The sequence below is a fragment of the Anoplolepis gracilipes genome, chromosome 14, assembly GCF_047496725.1.
Source record: "Anoplolepis gracilipes chromosome 14, ASM4749672v1, whole genome shotgun sequence".
NCBI lineage: Eukaryota > Metazoa > Arthropoda > Insecta > Hymenoptera > Formicidae > Anoplolepis > Anoplolepis gracilipes.
In genome coordinates, this window is record NC_132983.1 from 8,506,657 (window position 1) to 8,520,454 (window position 13,798).

Here is a 13,798-nt window from a genome sequence, read left to right on the forward strand (position 1 = left end):
AAACCGCATGCATGAGTTGCGCAAATAAGCTGTACGCAGCTCATGTCACTACGCAAATTTGATGTTTCTAGACCCTTCCACGGAGCAAGAGGAATGTAGAGAATAGCTATGGCATCAAGCGGCGGCGGTCAATCATCCTTGATTTATCGATCTAATTATCGACCGCCAGATAACATGTTGAGTTGATAATACACGATTTTTTCTTATAAAAATAATAAATAAATATATATCCTTATTTGAAAGTTTGTAATTATATTAAATTTAAAGAAATGTTAGTATATTTACTTAAAATATTACATTTTATTTTATGTATTTGTTACATGTTATCTGGCGGTCGATAATTAGATCGATAAATCAAGGGCGGTTAGCTGCCACCGCTTGATGGCGCCATAGCTATTCTCTACAGTCCCCTTGCCCCGCGGAAGGGGTCTTGGAACAAATCGAATTCGCGTAGTTACGCTATTTTCCAATTGTGTGCATGCAGGCCAAGACCTCGCTCTGGCGTCACAGTCAACGCGACGCTTGACCAACAGAAAAACTACTGCTACTGATTAACGATTTTTGAGGACCGTCTTGTATATTTTTTCATAAGATTTACGTAATAACTGACAATATTGTTAATTTTGTACCAATATTGTAATTACCATGGCTTTAAAAGAAAATTTAAGTGTAAGTGATAAACCGTTTTTTGTGATATATGAAAAGAAGGACGGATCTTTCTCTGTCGTGCACCACACTGATGTCATTTATGACGATCATGTTAAAATTGGTGATGTTGTTACATTTTTCTAGTGTAGGAAGAAACATGAAGGGATTATTCGCTACATAGGCGGTACGTATATTTTATGTTAATTACCATCTTACCAGAACAAAATGCGTTGCATGTAACTTTCTTGTTACGTAGTCATTTTTGTATTTTCTTATTCTACAACTTTTTTGTGTTTTAATATCGGTCTCTTAAATTATGTGCCTTTTTAAGTATTTAATTATATATAAAGATAGAAATTTATTATATTATAAAGATTAGGTTGCTTGTTTTTTAAAGATATATGTGCCATAGAATTTATGTTAAGGCGCATGTATAAGTACTTCGTCAAAAAGTTTCACTTTACTATTACTTTAATTATAGACTTACTTATATATTATTGTTTTCAAAACTGTTCTTTTGACCGTTTACTGAAATGCGTGGACATTATAATAATATTATTCTCCTTGAACATGTACGGTGTGCAACATGATTTGTTCCGTGACTCCTCCCGCGGGGCAAGAAGAATGTAAAGAGATGTCAATAATATTTACTTAAAATACTAAGGCCAAACGGCCGGTTAAATATGTATATATTGACCCGTGAGAAAAGTCACAGAACAAATCATTGTTGCGCAGTCTATGTCCCAAATGATATACATCTCAGATAAGACAACGCACAATATTTAATATTTGATAATAATATTGATTATGGTAAATATTTATGATTATTTTCTGATATATAAATATTTTATAAAAAACTGTATTCAGCATATTATTAAAATATATTAAAATTTTATATAATATTTATAATAAAGCAAAAAAATTAATATTTTTGTAATAATATTTGTAAATATTTTTTAAATATTTGTTGGAGATATATTTATATCTTTATGATTTTGTGTTTGATATCTAAGATAATTATAAAAATGTTTATACAATGGTTTAGTAAATATTTATAGAATGTTCAAATAATTATTATAATTTTGTATATATCTTGTAAATCTTGTGTCTAAGATACGAGTGTCAATTTTTGTATTACATTGTATGTTAAGTCACTTCATAATATTAAATTGCAGTAAATTTCAATATAAAACTTATCTGTATATATTATAAGTCTCTATATATAAATTATAAATTTAAATCTATTATTATGTATATTTTAAAACTTATACAATTATTTTACTTTAGATACTTATGAGGATTGTGTGGAAAAATCACTAAAGTTTAACTCTGAAGAAAAGAAAAAAGAGAAAAAAAGAAGATTGTTTCTCAAGCATTAAATGAACCACGACAATCAAAAATAAAATGCAGAGAAAAGTTTCTTCAAATTAACAAAAGGAAAAGCTCAAAATCAACGCAAGAATTTAAATCTAAGAAAATGAAAGTAAGTCTGCTTCATTTTCAACTTCTATATCCATTTTGTTTAAATTTTTTTATACGAATATGTTATTTATATAAATATCTTTTCGTTTCTACATTAGGATATGAAAGAATCTGCCCGCACAGCGGCTAATAATGCTGTAGAAAAAGAACTATTAAATATGATAAAAAAAAACTTGATCTCAACCGATTTATCCAAGAAAGAAGAAAGAGACATAAGTAATATTTTTGATAATGAGAATGATCCAACAAAGGTTGATCAAGGAGAACGTACTATTCAACTGAGTTCTTCTCCTTCTGACATAAAGACTTCTGAAAGCTCTGTAAGTTTATTTTTTTAATTTCCAATAAAAAAAGTGAGAATTTTTTAAAATGCTGGTTTTGCTGACTTTTCAATATTTAACATGTTTTATTTTGTCTATTATATATCATACTTATTTTAGGACACAGAAGATGACAGTAATAAAGAAAATAATGACAATGCTGTCACTGACGAATCAAGTAGTAATGAATATATTAAAAAGGAAAATTAGAATAAAATTTCAGAATCTAAAAAACTTCGCAAGGTATGTAAATTAAAAACATAAAATTTATTTTCTTTAATTTTTATTCATTAAAATTTTAAAATAATATTTATGTTTTGCAGTTGGCTGCTCAATTAGCCGTTAAATTTGATATTCAAACTCTAGAAAAATTAGTTTCCCTTGAGCCAAAAGCTGCTCTCATGCAACACAGCTCTAGATCTGGGAACGAAATAATTGCTCGGACTGAGAGTGATAATGAGTCTAAGATATCGAGATCTGAATTTCAAAGGAAACACCTAGAATCGGCTCAAATATCTGGAGCTAAAATTGAGATTAAAATGTCTCAATCTTTTGAGTCAGAACCTATTGATAAATCTCAACTAAAACTTTCTAATAATAATACAAATACTAATACGCAGATTCTTAACTCTGATTGTATAAAAAATATGTTTCCTAAAATAAAAATTTCTGGCTTGAATAATATGTTCAGCGAAGATATGTTTCTTGTCAAAGATCTTGCATTGGTAAGTACAGTTTCATATTGCGTAACGTACTGTTTTATATTTTTCATGACAATGCTCAAATAGACAGACGTGTTGAACATAGCATGCTTAACATTTTATGTATAATTTATGATATATAATTTGAACAGCATAAATAATACAAATAATTTAAAATTAATAATTTATAATTTAATAATAATTTAAGTGTAGGAATAATGTTATTAAGTTACATATACACAAAATGCTGGCATGCTGCTGTTGCACAAAATATTAGTGAAAAGAGTAATGTCTTTGATGAAAGCTTCTTTTACTTGCCCATCTGAGCCAACAAATAAAAATGATTTCAACTTGATACAGGAAAAAAAAATTACATTATGTATTTTATATATATCAAAAATTATGAAAAACACATTAAATATATTTTTTGGTGTACGCGGTCTCTCATACTTGTGCCAATGCCGCGAGCATTAATTTTTTCGCTTTTCTAATTTGTTTTTCGACAGTAACAGAGCTTTGTAATATTAAAAATTATATATAAAAATTAATACTTTTTTATAAAAAAAAAGAATTTTCTTTTTGCATGCATTTTTAATATTAATATATTACTTTTTATTCACATTTCCAACAATCCCAACCATTTAGCTTTGATACAAAAAACAAATCACGAAGAAAACATCGCTGGCTAAGCATGATGTGTAAATATTATTTAATACTTGTTAATAATGTAAATTTTTCTTATATATATATATATGTATATATTATTTATAGATTGCAAAAGAGAAAAAAAAATTCCAAAGTTTAACACGCGATGCAAAGCTGACAGAGCAAAGTTGAATGGTTGAGATTGCTGGGAATGTAAAAAAGTAATATATTAATATTACAATAAAATACATGCAAAAAAAATTTTCTTTATGAAAGTATTAATTTTTATATGTAATTTTTAGTATTACAAGGCTTTATTACTATCAAAAGATTATTACTATCAACTTGCAAAAGCGAAAAAATCAGTACTCGCGGCATCGGCACAAGTACGAGAGACTACATACGCCAGAAGGTATATTTAATGTGTTTTTCATCATTTCTGATATATAAATTGGTTATATAAAATATACAATATAATCTTTTTTTTTCTTAAAAGGATTTTGGGATCCAGAATTTCCTGATGAGACATTATCAAGCACATAATATCGATAAAATAATAATTTATAATAATAATGTGGGCTTATCGTATTTACTCGGACCTCGCTTGGTCCTATCGCTCGCAGAGGAAGGTGTGTGTGCGGTAGTAGGCGAATATTTCGAGCTAACATCCGTTTATTCTATTTACAAATATTTACAGTTTTTTTGTGTTGGCCCTTACGGGCCGGATAGGCCTGCGGCGAACCTCTTATGAGATTCGCTCGCGCCAGGTTATTCGTGGCTTCGCCTTAGTATGTTTCGTGGGTCCCCAGCGAGGTGTGTGGTTGTTATTGTTGTCCACTTGCCTCGCTGTTTCCGTCTGGGCCGTCGTCTGGGTGCCTTTGGTGGCGAATGTTACCTCCTAGTCGTCGGAGTACTGGATGCCGGTAGTTCTTGTCGGCTCCTCGTGTTGGGTCCCTCTTTCAGCGGTGGCTGGTCCGGCTTGGGCTCCTCGGCTGACCGTGCTACTGCTCGTTTGTGTAGCTTTGTCCGTACCTCTTGGTCTTTTTGGCGACGGAGGTAGCGGCGACAGGAGCTGAGGATATCCTCCTTGGTATGACGGGGACGTGTAGCGGCGGAGTCGGATGTCTCACTGGTGTAGCAGAGCCCTGGGTGGTTGGGTCCTGGTGTTGCGTGGCAGTTCGATCTTTATCAGCCTCCACGGTAACAGAGATAAGCGCACTCTCCTCGGTGGCTGCGGCTTTTGCTCGTCCGGCGATTCCGGCTGTCTCCTTGGTGGCGGGGCGTAAGGAGCGGACGTGGAATCCTGCTCGGTCGGTCCTTCAGCGCATGGCTGTTTCACAAAAGATAGAGCGTCCTCGGTACGTGTATAGTCTCGTGGCTCGCGGAGCTCTGCCTGCCGGTGCTCGGTGTACGGCTTTTATACCCCCATGCGCGGATTTCGCGAGGATCGGACTTCGTGCTTGCGCCGCGTAGCGGCGCGCTTCAGAGTTGTATCGTGTGCGCGCGTGGGCCGTGTACTTCTGGTTGCGCTGTTACAGGTGTGGTGACTATGTCGCCACAGGACCCCCTTGGTTGTGGTGAAATCCCTTCTTATGTTTTTCACTTGGTTTCGTATCTGATAGGTTGTCTGGAAGTTCTTCCAGCTCGGGTTTGTGTTTCCTTTGTTGGTGGTCTCTTTGTTTCTTCCTGCAGCTGGTATTAGCCTTACTATTGGTTTTAGCCTGTCCACGGAGATGTTGACGGTTTTGCCGTTGATTTTTAGTTTGTATGCCTTTTCGCTCCTGTTTAGGACTGGGTATGGTGCGTCGTATGGTTGCTGGAGGACGCGTGTTGGTGCATCGTGTCGAACGAACACTTGAGGTGTGGTCTTGAGGTCCTTGAACGCGAATGTAGCTCGTTCTCCGTGTCTTTTTACTTGTGGTCCCAGCTGGTGCGTTGCTCTCCTTAGCTTGTCCACATAGTCGTTGTCTCCGCTGTTTTCTGCTGGTTGTTCCTGCAGGAACTGACCTGGGAGTCGGATGGTTTCTCCGTAGAGTAGTTCTGCTGGGGTAGCTTGCAGGTCTTCCTTCCATGCTGCTCTTATGCCGAGCAGCACTATTGGTAACACCTCTGTCCATGCTTCCGTTTGGTGGCACTTGATGGCTGTTTTGAGTTACCTATGGAACCGTTCGACCATTCCGTTTGCCTGTGGGTGGTACGCTGTGGTGCGGATGTGGCTTGTCCCCGTGAGTTGTGTCAATCGTCTGAAGAGATCTGCCTCGAATTGCCTCCCTTGGTCGGTTGTAATTTTTGTTGGTGTGCCGTATCTCGCTATCCAATCCGTGAAGATATGTTTTGCGACTGTCTCGGCCGTGATGTTTTCGATGGGTATTGCTTCTGGCCACCGTGAGAATCGGTCGACGATTTTTAGGCAGTATCGGAATCCTTGTGATGAAGGCAACGGTCCTACTAAGTCTGTGTGTATGTGCTGGAATCTTTTGGTTGGCTCGATGAAGTTTCCTATCGCGGATCTGTTGTGTCTCGTTATCTTTGATTTCTGGCATTGGGTACATGCCCGTGCCCATCGTACGCATTCCTATTGTGCGTGTGGCCATACGTATCTCTCTGTTACCAATCTTGCGGTTGCCTTTGTGCCTGGGTGAGCTAGGTTATGTAATACTGTAAAGATTTGCTGTCGTAGTTGCTTCGGTACGTATGGTCGTGTTATGGGTGTGTTGCAGTCGTAGTACAGCGTTGTGGGGCTTCCTGGTACTTATATCTTTGTTAGTTTTAATCCTCGCCCTGCCGTCAGGATTTCCTGTAGTTCTGGGTCTAAGCTTGCGCTAAGGCCTCATAACTGACAGTTCTTTCTATTGCTTGTGTTCGTGAGAGTGTGTCTGCGATGATGTTGTCTTTCCCTGCGACGTGTGATGTCCGTCGAAAATTGGCCGATGAATTCTAGCTGCCTTGCTTGCCTTGGTGAGCTGCGCGACGTGTTTTGGTTAAAGGCATAGATTAACGGTTTGTGGTCCGTGTATATCGTGAATGTCCGGCCCTCTAGCATATGTCTGTAATGGCGGATGGCCACGTATATCGCTAGGAATTCTCGGTCATACGGGCTGTACTGTTTTTGTGCGTTGTTTAGTTTTTTGCTCAGAAATGCTAGTGGTTGCCATTGTTTGCCTTGTCTTTCGTGTATCACCGCTCCGATTGCTGTATCTGATGCATCTGTCGTCAGCGTGAGTTCTGCTGTTGATTCTGGCTGTGCCAGTAGTGTTGCTCTTGACAGGCTTGCTTTGCAGCTATGGAAGGCTTGTTCCATTTCGCTGGTCCATGCTATCAGTGTGCTTCCTTTCTTTTTTGGGCCTTTTAGCGCTTCGTTCAGAACTGCTTGTTCCTTCGCTGCTCCCGGGATGAACAGTCTGTAGAAGTTAATGGTTCCAAGGAATTGGCGTAACTGTTTGATATTGTTCGATCTCGGGAAGTTTCTTATTGCCTCTATCCTTTCGGGTAAAGGTGTGGTGCCGTTTTTGTTTACGAGGTACCCAGGAATCGTACCTTGCTGTTTCCGAATGTGCCTTTTGCTAGGTTTATGTTAATTCCGTACTTTTCGAGGCGCTTGAATATTTCTCGCAGATGTTCTTGTTCTGTTTGAGATGCTACTAGTATATCGTCTATATCTGCGTAGCAATATTCTAACCCGTGAAGTACTTCGTTTATAAACCTTTGAAATGTTTGTGCTGCATTCCTTAGTCCGAATGGCATGTATAAGAATTCGAATAGTCCAAATGGTGTGGTTATGGCTGTTTTTGGTATATCCGCTGCATGTACCGGTATTTGATTGTATGCGTATCAGGTCGATTGTTGAGAATACTTGTTTCCCTAATAGCGTGTGCGTGAAATCTTCGATGTGAGGTATTAGGTAGCGGTCTGGTACTGTCCTGGCGTTTAGCTTCCGGTAGTCTCTGCATGGTCTCCAATCTCTTCCTTTTTTTGGTACCATATGCAGCGGTGCTGACCATGGGCTTTTGGACGGACGTATTATTCCTTCCTGGAGTAGTAGGTCGAATTCTATCTTGGCTGCTTTGTATTTTTCTGGGGCCAGTCTGCGCGGTCGTGTAGTCTCTGGCTGTCCTGTCGTCGTTGTGATGAAGTGTTCCGTACTGTGCTTGGTGGTTTGCCTGTTTCCTTCCGGCTGTGTTATGTCAGGAAACTCTGTCAGTACCTGGTGGTATTTTGTCTCTTCTACCACTGTTTTAATTGAGTTTATTCGCGACTGACTTGCTGTTCCTAGGATGTGCAATCCCGTTTTCTCATCTACCAGCCTTTGCTTGTGGATATCTGGTAGTAGGTGGTAATGAGCCAGGAAGTCTGCTCCCATTATTGGTTGGACGGTGTCGGCTATGGATGAACCGCCACGGGAATGCTCTGCATAAACCCAGATCTGGTTGTAAGGTGATTGTTCCATATGTCCATATTCTGATGCCGTTTGCCGCGTATAACTCTAGTGGTTGTACGGGTCTTTTTACTTTTACCCTGTTGTATGAATAGACGCTGACGTCTGAACTGGTGTCTACCAGGAACTTGGTCTTTGTCTTTTTGTCCGTTATGTACAGACGGTGCAGCTTGGGGCTTTTGTCATTCGCCGCCATTAATGACTGCCCTGTTCGTTTTTTTCGTCTTGATATGTACACGGCTTTGTGCATTTCCGTGCTTCTGCGCCGAATCGTCGGTGGTAATAGCACGTCCCGCTTTCTCTTTTTATTGATCTGGGTCTTGAACGGCTTCTTGAGCACTCCCTTTTTGTCTTCTTCATCAACCTGGCTACTTGGGCTGTTAATGCCGTTACCTGCTTTGTTAGCGCTTCCATTTGTTCTGCCCACGGAACTTGTGCGGTGTTGGTGGTTTGTGCCATGGTTGCTAGGGCCACTGCTCTGTTGTTGTTGATCTCGTGTATTTTATCCGCCTGCTCTGCTACACTGTTGAGGTCGTCATCTGTTCTCGTTGCTAGAATTGCTTGTGTTTGTTGCGGCAAGCGTCCTAGCCATAGCGTTCGTAGGAGTTCGCCTGATACTGTGCTGCCTGCGAGCGTTTGTAGGTGTCGGAAGAATTGTGACGGTCTCCGATCTCCTAACTCTTCGTGTTCTAACAGCTGTTTGATCGTTGCTCCTGTGAATCTGTTAGGCGTTGTATCAGGACGTTCTTGATGGCCTCGTAGCGGTTTTTTGTTGGTGGCTGCGTGATCACGTCTTTGATCTCTCGAGCATGTCTTGGTTCTAATCTTGAGATCACGTACTTTACGTGGTCGTCTATTATTCCGCAGAATGTGAATTATTCCTCTATTTGTGCGAACCAGAGTTCTGGTTCTTCCGGCCAGAATGCGGGAATCCTTACTGTTATACCACTAAGGCTGCCTTCCTCTTCGAGGTTAATGGTCGTGTCTTGTTTCGGCATTTTATTCCTTCATCGGGGTCACCAGTTGTGGGCTTATCGTATTTATTTGGACCTCGCTTGGTCCTATCGCTCGCAGAGGAAGGTGTGTGTGCGGTAGTAGGCGAATATTTCGAGCTAACATCCGTTTATTCTATTTACAAATATTTACAGTTTTTTTGTGTTGGCCCTTACGGGCCGGATAGGCCTGCGGCGAACCTCTTATGAGATTCGCTCGCGCCAGGTTATTCGTGGCTTCGCCTTAGTATGTTTCGTGGGTCCCCAGCGAGGTGTGTGGTTGTTATTGTTGTCCACTTGCCTTGCTGTTTCCGTCTGGGCCGTCGTCTGGGTGCCTTTGGTGGCGAATGTTACCTCCTAGTCGTCGGAGTACTGGGTGCCGGTAGTTCTTGTCGGCTCCTCGTGTTGGATCCCTCTTTCAGCGGTGGCTGGTCCGGTTTGGGCTCCTCGGCTGACCGTGCTACTGCTCGTTTGCGTAGCTTTGTCCGCACCCCTTGGTCTTTCTGGCGACAGGAGCCGAGGATATCCCCCTTGGTATGACTTGGACGTGTAGCGGCGAACTCGGACGTCCCACTGGTGTAGCATGGCCCTGGATGGTCGGGTCCTGGTGTTGCGTGGCAGTTCGATCCTTATCAGCCTCCACGGCAACAGGGAGAAGCCCACTCTCCTCGGTGGCTGCGGCTTTTGCTCGTCCGGCGATTCCGGCTGTCTCCTTGGTGGCCCTGGTGAACGGGGCGTAAGGAGCGGACGTGGAATCCTGCTCGGTCGGTTCTTCAGCGCGTGGCTGTTTCACAAAAGATAGAGCGTCCTCGGCACGTGTATAGTCTCGTGGCTCGCGGAGCTCTGCCTGCCGGTGCTCGGTGCACGGCTTTTATACCCCCGTGCGTGGATTTTGCGAGGATCGGGCTCCGTGCTTGCGCCGCGTAGCAGCGCACTTCGGAGTTGCGCGCGTGGGCCGCGTACGTCTGGTTGCGCTGTTACAGGTGTGGTGACTATGTCACCACAAATAATAATAATAAAATATAATTTATAATAATAACAATATATTAATAAAATTTTGAAAAAATAACACGTACATTTTATAATGTACACTATAATTCATATATTCTTAAATTTGTTACGTATTTATATTTTAATAAATATATACCTATATAAGTATTTTGATATGCAATATCATTTTAAGGTCCCTCTGCTGATGAGTATACTCGCCACCTCACGGTATTGTAAACTATAATTAAATGGATATATTATATTAAGATTTCTGTGGATATACTTTACATGACCATGTTGAATCTATTGACTGTGAAGCAATAGAAATGCTTTTGTGTATATATATATATACATATATATATATATGTAAATATATTATTAGATTTTTAACCTTTTAATGCTATGATTCAACGATATAACCACAGCTCCGCAACTTTAATATAAAATATATATATATATATATATATATATATATATATATACAAAAGCATTTCTATTGCTTCACAGTCAATAGATTCAACATGGTCACATATATATATAAATATATATATATATGCATTTATTATGATTTACAATGCCGGCGGCGAATACTCATCAGCAGAGGAATCTTAATATCTATTTATTATAATTTTAGTCAATATATATTCACTTCTTATTGATATAACCGGATTAATTGCGTTCTATTTCTGGCATAATAAACAGCATATTGTCGCAACATCAAAAGATATTTTTCACTTGCTAATAATATATGTTGATTATATGAGGGCGCATCTTTCAGTATTTATGCAAGCATTTTGAATTTAAAAATTTGTTATTATACAAGTAATATGTTGACATTTGTCTATATGGGAATATGCATATATAAACTTTTACTGTGTAACTGCTGTTTATTTTATTATTGCGAAATACTCAAGTGTAATATTTTTACTTTTAGGAAATTGCTTTGAATGATGCCAAATCAATATATTGTTTACAAGAAAAATATATTCAAGCAGAAAATGCTACGTCTGCTACAATGGCTGGCCGCAGACTGTTAGATGGAGTTTTTACTTCTGAAGCCCTATCTATATGCTCCTTATCAGGATTGCCCCCTAGGGGTAAAGGAAAATTAGCATACGCAAACAAATCCTCGATTAAACCATACCTCTGTCCCAAAGCAGTGACCGCTATCATAGGTAAGTTAAAAGTTTTTGAATAGACTAACATATTTTTCTTGATTTAAAGGGATACATATCACAGATTAGTTCAAATATATATATATATATATATATATATATATATATATATATATATATATATATATATATATATGTAATGTTATATTTTTTTTAATATATATATCTCGAATTACTTTTACTTTCAGATAAAGTTTTGCAATTCCAGAGCATAAAACACTGGCATCTAAAGAAAGATTCCATTCAAATAAGACAGGCAATGGCTGTACGAATCAATGAAGTAGCCAGTCAATATGTTAAAGAAAATTCACAAATTAATTGATCGAATTCTTTTTTTGTATTATTTTTTATAAACTTTATCATTTTAAATAAAAAATGGTAGGAATTTTTATTTGTCTAGCAGACCGTAATAAACTTTGTCTAGTTTTATAATGAAATAATTTTAGTTATCAAAGTATTTGTATCTATTTTATGTTTTTGATAAAGTCATCTTTCTTTCACGATTTTTTCATATAATTATTTTAATGTCATATATGTATGATTAGTATAATTAGTGATACTAACATATTCTTTATGTCTTATATATACATACTTTATTCATTATGAACAATATTTTATAAAGTAAGACAGCGTTTATAATATTTTATTTTAAATATATTATATGTTTAATATATTAAAAATAAAATATTAAATTTTATTTTATTTTATTTTTGTAACTGTTCCAGTCACACAAACTGTATATGATTAAATAATTTTGTCTTATTAATATTTTATATAATTACTCTTGCCCTTACAATATATATATATATATATATATATATATATATATATATATAACTATATATACATATATATATAAATATATACATATATACAGGGTGTCCCATAATTCGCGAACCACTCGTTACGTGCAGGTAGAGTAAGTTAAACTGAATAAAAAAATTATCTACCATTTTGCAATTTTCGCAATAGTTAATGAGATATTAATTATAAAAGATCAGCCAATCGGCGCCCGGCAGGAGCGCGCGGCACAAAGAAGCCTCCCATTGTTACTTGATACTAGGCGCGCCGACGAAACAGTGGGAGGAACACTCTGCATTGACAACCTAAAGAGTCACACACATAGTCACACACACATATCGGCGCGCCTAGTATCAAGTAACAATGGGGAGGCTTCTTTGTGCCGCGCGCTTCTGCCGGGCGCCGATTGGTTGATCTCTTATAATTAATATCTCATTAACTATTGCGAAAATTGCAAAATGGTACATAACTTTTTTACTCAGTTTAACCTACTCTACCTTCACCTGATGGATGGTTCGCGAATTATGGGACACCCTGTATATATAACAGAGCAAAACTTTTCTTTTCTAAGTAGATTATATTAATAATTTATTAAATTTAATAAGATTATATTATATTTTATTAAGTCCAATTTATACAATTTAATTTAATTTTAATAAAATTTTAATAAAAAGTTTAATATTTAATATAATCTTAATAAAGAGTTTATTATTCAATATGGTTTTAATAAAATGTCTTAAATAATGAAGACTAAATACTGGGACTCTGTTCTATATACGATTACCGATAGCTAACCAGCTCGAATCAATAAACATCACTGCGCATATTTTTTGACATATGTTAAAAAATATACGCAGTGATGCTTATTGAGCTGATAGCTATCGGTAATCATATATAGAACAGAGTCCCAGTATTTAGTCTTCATTATTTAAGACATTTTATTAAAACCATATTGAATAATAAACTCTTTATTAAGATTATATTAAATATTAAACTTTTTATTAAAATTTTATTAAAATTAAATTAAATTGTATAAATTGAACTTAATAAAATATAATATAATCTTATTAAATTTAATAAATTATTAATATAATCTACTTAGAAAAGAAAAGTTTTGCTCTGTTCTTATATAGCATGTATAAAGTATTTATAAGGATTCTTTATTAAATCCTTATAAATAATTTATAAAATTTTTATTAAGCTCTATATTTGGAACATATTAATTTTTTTTTCACGGGAACCTAGTGTAATCCAAACTGCAACAAGCAGAGTAGAGTCAAGTGCGAATCGCTAATACCGACGAAGTTCGAGAGTGAAGGACCAATCCTCGCCGACGCCGTAGACAACGACAGGAAGGAACCGCCATCGCTATCATAGGCAATAACAACGCCTTGCACCACTGTACTTGGGTGAAAATATAATATATTTTTTAACAATTACATAAATTTGAAATATTAAACAAAAATGCCTCCCTGCGTCCTGGCTTCTGTCCTCCTTCGCGGATCCCGAACCCAGTGCCGTACCGCGGCACAACATTCTAATTAATCACAAATAGCCGTTTAAAATTAGCACGGATATCATGTAAGAGTATAAAAAGTTGATAAATTGC

The 13,798-nt window shown here is 37.2% G+C and overlaps 1 protein-coding gene, 1 long non-coding RNA gene and 1 pseudogene across 2 annotated transcripts; 2 read left to right on the plus strand and 1 right to left on the minus strand.

Annotated features, from left to right (window-relative positions):
* Positions 1 to 725: 725 nt before the first annotated feature.
* LOC140673588 (uncharacterized) lies at positions 726 to 2,318 on the plus strand. The gene is made up of 3 exons (XR_012048074.1): positions 726 to 832; positions 1,936 to 2,131; positions 2,229 to 2,318. It is a non-coding gene; the product is annotated as an uncharacterized lncRNA (long non-coding RNA).
* A 533-nt stretch (positions 2,319 to 2,851) lies between these two features.
* LOC140673521 (uncharacterized) lies at positions 2,852 to 13,566 on the plus strand. The gene is made up of 4 exons (XM_072906497.1): positions 2,852 to 3,175; positions 11,148 to 11,388; positions 11,577 to 11,683; positions 13,435 to 13,566. Exons 1-4 carry the CDS (start codon positions 2,852 to 2,854, stop codon positions 13,564 to 13,566), a joined length of 804 nt encoding a protein of 267 aa, XP_072762598.1.
* LOC140673451 (uncharacterized) lies at positions 8,427 to 9,229 on the minus strand (annotated as a pseudogene).
* Positions 13,567 to 13,798: the final 232 nt, after the last annotated feature.

Coding starts and splice junctions, on each gene's coding strand:
- LOC140673521 (XM_072906497.1), top strand. CDS start 2,852: ATGCAACACAGCTCTAGATCTGGGAACGAAATAATTGCTCGGACTGAG. Junction 11,389..11,576: donor AGCAGTGACCGCTATCATAG/GTAAGTTAAAAG, acceptor TTTTACTTTCAG/ATAAAGTTTTGCAATTCCAG. Junction 11,684..13,434: donor ATGAAGTAGCCAGTCAATAT/GTTAAAGAAAAT, acceptor ACGGGAACCTAG/TGTAATCCAAACTGCAACAA.